General features: G+C 42.9%; 1 protein-coding gene across 1 annotated transcript in view; it reads left to right on the forward strand.

The window, feature by feature from the left end:
• The window catches only part of LOC110300534 (CKLF-like MARVEL transmembrane domain-containing protein 2B), a 6,674-nt gene extending 1,350 nt beyond the window's left edge, over positions 1-5,324 (forward strand). Inside the window, exons 3-4 of the mRNA XM_021170741.1 lie at positions 4,328-4,429; positions 4,974-5,324. Of these exons, the coding sequence (XP_021026400.1) occupies positions 4,328-4,429; positions 4,974-5,198 (327 nt within the window). The 3' untranslated portion in view covers positions 5,199-5,324. The remainder of the gene's footprint in view (positions 1-4,327; positions 4,430-4,973) is intronic.
• The last annotated feature ends 1,839 nt before the right edge of the window (positions 5,325-7,163 follow it).

Here is a 7,163-nt window from a genome sequence, read left to right on the forward strand (position 1 = left end):
TTCTTCTTCTTCTTCTTCTTCTTCTTCTTCTTCGGATTGGATATTTCTTTATTTACATTTCAAATGTTTTCCCCTTTCCAGGTCTCCCCTTTGGAAACCCCCATCCCATCCCACCTCCCCCTGCCTCTATGAGGGTGCTCCCCCATCTACCCACTCACCCACTCCCTGTCTTTATATTCTTACATAGCTACTTTGCTAGTAGATTCTTTGTGTATCTGTCTCCTAATATCTTCTCCAGCTCAGCTCAACTTAGCTTCTCCTATTTCAGCTGTCACCAATTGTCTTCACTGACTCTGTCTCCTGGACCCTTCTTCTGCCACTACTATTTCTCTGTCCCACTCCTCTCTCACTACTCTCTCAGCCTCTGCTGCCTGTCATATCCACTCTCGACTCCAGAAGTCCAAGAGCCAATTATCACTGAAGAGCATAGGGCCATTTAAAGAGCCAGGCACATAAAATGTTTCATGCTACATTCCTCCCCAGATCCCCATTTGTTCTAGCTATTAATTATGCAGTCCTGAAGCTGCTTCTCAATTCCTCCCAATTTCTTTTCCAGGATCCTTGTGTGTCTGATACAATCTTTCTGTTTTCTCAGGAGTATATCCACAACTGAGATAAGAACCTAACCATAATGTGTTTCTTTCCTGTAATTTGAGTACCGCTTCTTGGATACTTTTTTTTTTCTTTTTTTACGCTTGGACTGTCTTATCCTGTAGCATCTTGGGTTTTGGATGTCTTCTTTTCATCTCTGCCCCCATCTCTGTGAACCTTTGGCTTGTGGTCCTGATTTGGGCTTTCAGGATGCTGTCTTCAGCATAGTCTGTCTTAAAGACCTGCTCATTGGCCTGTGGTTGCTCTGCATTGTGAATGGCATTGTATACCAGGAGTCCAAAGTTCGGGTCACAGGCCAGTCAGTGGTTAGGTGTGGAACATTTCTTGCCTAGGCTCTTCTGCCTGGGAGGGGGAAACAGTGGCTGGTCAGGCTCTCATCTTTGCTCCTTTGGGGCATTGGCAAGAGCTCTCTCCTGCTCAACTCTGAACTTTATTAGTTTGATGGTATCCACAGCTTTTCATTTTCTGTGGGAACATAAACAAATCCTGCATCCCAGACTTCCATTCTGATGCTAACACATCCTTATAGTATATAGGCTGACTTAATTCCACAGTTTGGTCTATAACCCTGAGTCTCTCAGCTGCTGTTGTTCCTTTCTCCTTAATGTTCGGAAAATTGAAAGTTAACAAAGCATTATTTAGTCAATTCCTGGGGTGGGGGGGTCTTTGAGTCTTTGTTCTTCCTTTTTGGTTTTTTTTTGGGGGGGGATGCAATTAGATCGCTCTATAATTACTTATCCTGTAGAATTGTGTGGTGGAATGGTTACAGTCAGCTTCTGTAGCCACCAAACCTTCTATTTCAATGTCATCATTTGTGCCTTCAATTTGGGCCTTTGATCATTACCAATCATTTGCCAGAACATACATTTTGCAGTAACTTCCAAACCCTCTGGTCTTTCTACTGAAGCAGCTTTGCCTTGGATATAGGGAAACAGAAACAGCTGAGCAATCCCATCACCGGCGTTAACTTATACCTCTTTTTATATAAGCCATTATTTTAATTTCCCCTTTGAAATCTTTATAATTCTCATATGCACAATGACTCCTGGGGAAGTCAAACTGCTCCTTTCCCAAACCATTCATACTGCCCCTGAGGGCAAAGAACCATAAACTCCAGTAGATATTTTATAACATAGAAATTTGGGGGATAATGTCTGTGGCCAAGTCTAGAAGAGCACTGCCTGCAGTAACATGCATTAGATCTGCAATACTTAGTTGCCTTTGTTTTTGTTTTTGTTTTTTCCTGCCTGCTTGTTAGTTCCTGGCTGACAAGAGGAAAACCACTCATACTTTTTACTGTGGAGCCTCAAGTTAGCCCCAACCCCATGTCATTTACCAATGGCAGGCGATTGCTTTGGATATCTCTCTTGGGCGTAACTCATTGGTTCGATGGCAACCCTTGTCACATCGTCTGTACACTCCTGGAAGCCTGGGCCTTCTTTCTGATTTACATTTTGAAAAACCTTTGCCCTTAGCGTTGCCCTGTGCACAATTTTGTTTCAAATGTCCATATTTCCCACAATTAAAGCACAGGGCCTTTTGATATCAGAGCACTCTAGCTATCGCTTGACCTATTATATTAGCATGGTACATATTACAACCAATATCATTTGAATTCTTTATCCATTCCTCTACAGGCACTGCCCATGCCTTCGGTGGCCTTACGACTTTTTTTATACCCCATATTTGCATTTTTACGTGCTCGGGTCTTCATCAATACCTGCCTTAAGTCAGGGTCTGATATGATTTTACTTATTACTGAGATCCATCTTGGTTAAAAAAAAAAAAATCAGTGACGGCTTCTCCAGAGCCTTGAATAACTTTTTTTTTGAATGATGTAGATTTCTTTCCTGACTCCTCAACTTTATTCCAAGCTCTTAAAGCTGCTACACCACATTATTATGATTGTGTCTTCATATTGAACCTGTTCTTGAACATCAGCCTAGTGACCTGTCCCTGTCAACTAGCCCCTCACCATTTCAACTCATCCCCGTGTCCCAAACCCCTGGCTTCTTCTCTCCACCATGACAACCACTGCTACTGAAGACAGTTGTTATCAATGCCCTCCAGTCTTGGGGAATAATAATTCTATTGTGTTTCACATGGGGTAAATGCATCTCATAAAACATCATTGGCTTCCTAAAATGATGTAGCTCCTTCATTTCTATAAGATGCCTTCCTTATTTCATAAACTTGTGGGTTAACCTCACTGGCAGGCATATGCTAGATAATATTGGAAATGCTTTAATGTTTTTTTTTAACCACATGTCCTTTAATGTTTCTCTTTCAAACAGCTTGTCACACTGGGGACTATGGTAGCTTTTTTTTAAAAAAAAATTGCTGCTTTTTAAATTGTTGCTTCTTAAATTCTTTGTCTTTGTAATTTTTTTTATAAAGATCCATTTATGTATGTGAACACAGTATTGCCGTCTTCAGACACACCAGAAGAGGGCATCAGATCTCATTACAGATGGTTGTGAGTCACCATGTGGTTGCTGGGAGTTGAACTCAGGACCTCTGGAAGAGCAGTCAGTGCTCTTAACCACTGAGCCATCTCTCCAGCCCTCTTATTATTACCAAATAGTTTTCCTGCAACTAATAATAGATAGTTTTGTTGTAAATACAGTGGAGTAAAAGTGTATTGATAGAATTTGAAGACAAAACCCATCTTTGCATCCCTAACCTGGATGATGCTCTTCTGCGCTATGTTGTTCTGATGGGCTGCTTGACTTGGTGAGCTAACATTTTATTGAACATTTTAGTCTCTATTTTAAATATAAGGAAGGCCTCTGTTCATTTGTATTCTAATGTCTGCTTTCAAGGTTTAATCCCTATCATACAGAATATTATAGAACCTTCAAAAGAGAGGAAAAGGAGACCAGGTAAATGGCAATGAACATGAATACATACTTACAGGCAACACACTCATACACATAAAATCAAAACAAAAAAAACCTTTTCTTTTAAAAGACAGTTGGACAGAATATTCAATCAGAGTACATAGAGACATTGGCATGGAGATATTCATCCCACTAAAATTCAAAACAAATTAAAATTTAGATGTTCAAAGAAAAACAGGTAATAGAAAATGGGACAATGGGTACAAATACATAGAAATTTGGGTTTTTTTTTTATTCTCTTTATTATTTTATCACCACCCTCACATTCTGTGTTGGGAGAGGAAAGGTTGTATGCAGTAAAGGAGGGGCAAATCCCCAAGGAACGCAAAGGAAAAGAGTTGATGAAGGAGGAAGCCATCGGAGACGGTGGTCCAGGGCTGAAGACGGGGCTGCAAGGCTCCCAGTGTTAGGTCAGAGAGAAGGAAGCTCCTGCGCAAGACTGCTCATGAAAGCCCCTGAGAGGAGAGAACAGAAATGAGGAGGGGAGGAACCCAACAGAGGTTCCTCCAAGCGGCCTGGCTCTGCATTTACTTATGTGATTATTAAGGGGCACCAGATACCTGATTATGCAGACAAGATGGCGGCTCGTGTCTCCTGTGTGCCGAGCCAGTTTAGCCTTTGTGCTCCACTCACAGAAGCCAGCAGGGAATCACTGGTTGATCTGCCTGGTCAGGAGCATATTTGCCTTTATATATTTTATATTAAATGATCAGAGAGAGGGAGGCATTTGAAAATGGTTCCGTGGAGGAAGACACTGCTGTTTCCAGGTGGATGAGCACAGCTATCTAAGACCAGCTTCTCTCTCCCACTTTTAGGATCTGATGAACGACCTGGCCTGTTCCATATTCCTCATAGGTGGTATATTCTTTGCTCTTGAAGCAAGAAGAGAATTGCCAATGCCCTACTTAACTGGTATGGTAAGGTATTTTCTGCTGAGCTGTGGATTTCCTCAAATCACTGGGTCAGGGGCCAGGAGGGAGCTGATCGTGTAGAGCGCTTTCCTTGCTTGATCTATGGCACTGTAAAAACCTACTGTAGTGTCTCATGCCTATCTATAGTGTTGGCACTCAGGAGGTAGAAGCAGAGAACCAGAAGTTCAAAACCACCCTTGGTTCAAAAGTGAGTTTAAGGCCAGCCTGGGGTATATGTGACCTCAAGGGAACAAATAAAACTTGGGATCAAAGCAAATTTAAGAAATCAATAAATGTTTCTAATGATGAAGACACATTTTTTTAAAAGGTGGTGTGTAGGAACTTAGCCAAGTTACCTATGACCATCAAAAGAAAAGAAAAAAGATGGACCACTGGGCCTGAAACTGGTGGGAGGAGTAAACCTAGGATCCAGGATCAGGAAGTTTGAGGGGTACACTGTGCATCACCTCTGATAAAAGACAAGGGAGGGCGTCTGTGCCTGCCTTCTAGGTACAAACCCTAAATAATGAACTGCCGTTTGTTTTCCTAGATCCTCATGGGTGTTGCGGCATTTATAAGTATCATTGACCTGTGTCTTCAGAGGAGACAATTTAAAAGCAGGAAGCTTCGAAAGTTTATTCTACTTACCCCAGACAGGAGAGGCAAGATGCAGGACCCGAAACTCCTTTTAATGCTGGCTGCCAAAGAGGATGAGGAGGAGAGGCAAAGGGAACTGGCGGAGAAAGCGAGGAGGGAGGCGGAGGCTGGATGGTGACTGCGCAGCCGCACCTGTGGTCAGGGACAGCTGCGAACTCTGCAGCCAGGCCTTTCTACTCTCTCTCTCTCTTTTGCCAGATTTCCAGCAGAGTTCTCCATCAATAAAGACATTCTGGAAAAGACATTTCTCTTTAAATGAATTTTTATATGAACAGTTGGACAGTATTTGTCCAACGCTTTCCCATTCCACAGAAACTCCTGGAAATTAGGGTCAAATCTGCACCTGGACCTGGGAACCCAGAATTCTCCCACACTCACGGACTAGAGGGCACAGTTTGGGGCTAACCAGAAATAATGAATGACACTATCAACTGACAATTGTCAAATTTATGAGCCAAAATGTCCAGAAAAAAAAAAAAAAAAAAAAAAGAAGGACCACAAGGCCATAGGCTGTATCCCTTTTAAAGCACCTAGCTGGTTGCAATGAGAACTATGCATACCCCCTCACTATTCTTACTCTGGAGTTTAATATGGACCCTAGTTAAATTTAACTGGTCTGGATAGCAAATGGACACTGTCACTGCTTCAAAGCTGAGCCAGGCTGGTGTTGGGGCAAACAAGGTAGGCACAAGAGGAGGCTTAGCCAAGTTCCTCAGAGCTGACCCTTCTGCCTTTCCCAGCAATAAGGATGTCATCTTCACTTGTCAGGTCGCTGTAACAATGTACCTGACCAGAAGCTATTTAAAGGAGAAAGGGCTACAGTTCTGGCTTCCAGTTTGAGGGAAAACAATACATTGTGGCAAGAGAAGCATATCTTCAGAGGATAAACTTTCCTCTACCAGCAGCGTGCTCACAGTCAGAGAGCAGAGAGTGATGGATGCTAATATTCAATTGTTTATGTGGTTCTTTGGTTTTGGTTTTGGTCGGATCAGTTAGGATTGGCCTTCCTACTTCGGTTAACCTAATCTAGAAAGCCTCTCACAGACATGCCCAGAGATTTCTCTCCAAACCACCAGAGAAGACAGACCTGAGCATAAACCTAACCTAGTGTCCACCAGGTCACGACCGAGTTATCTCTCAGTTTAGGTCTCCCATTTCCTTCCGGCAAGCCCTACTTGTCCTAAACCAGTGGTTCTCAACCTTCCTAGCACTGCGACCCTACAGTTCCTCATGTTGTGGTGACCCCCCACCCATAAAATGATTTCGTGACTACCGCATAACTCTAATTTTGCTACTGCTATGAATAATAATGTAAAGATCTGACATATAGCGTATCTGATATTCAACCCCGCAGATGGGATCAAAGCTCACAGGTTGAGAATCACTTGCCCTGGATGGTCTAACCATCCCAAAGGGAAGTCATGTTCCTGAGGGAAAAGGGAAGACTCCAACAGGCATCTAAGGAAGGAGATCTGCAAGGGGGAGCCTGGAGTCCTAAGCCTGAAAAGGAGAAACAGGGACAAACGAGGTTCTGAGAGCAGGGCCAGACTTTCTCATTTCAGGTGGGCATAATACAGGAGTTAGCTCCAGTTCCTTGTCTCAGGTACTCAAAGAAATGAAATCCACGGACAGAGGCTACTTTGGGGAAGGCATTATTATAGAAAGACATCTCAGGAACCGTGTTTAAAGCATCCCACTCTTACAGAGGACCCTAGATAGGGTGGCTAATAATTGCCTCTAACTCCTGCTCCACAATCCAATTGCCTCTTCAGGCTTCCACATGCAGCTACACTCACACACACATATCCCACACAGAAAAACATAGATACATAATAAGCCTTTAACAAAACATAAAAGAAAAGAGCTTAAAAGGGAAAAAAAATAAAGATTTGCAAGAATGTCTAGAGAGATGGTTCAGTGGTTAGGAGCAGTGGTGGCTTTTTCAGATGACCTGGGTTCAGGTCCCAGCACTCACATGGTGGCTCACAAGCATCTGTCACTTCAGTTCCAAAGGATCCAGTGCCACCTCCTGATCTCCATGGGCCTCTCTCTCTCTCTCTCTCTCTCTCTCTCTCTCTCTCTC

This window comes from Mus caroli, chromosome 8 (assembly GCF_900094665.2).
Source record: "Mus caroli chromosome 8, CAROLI_EIJ_v1.1, whole genome shotgun sequence".
Lineage (NCBI taxonomy): Eukaryota > Metazoa > Chordata > Mammalia > Rodentia > Muridae > Mus > Mus caroli.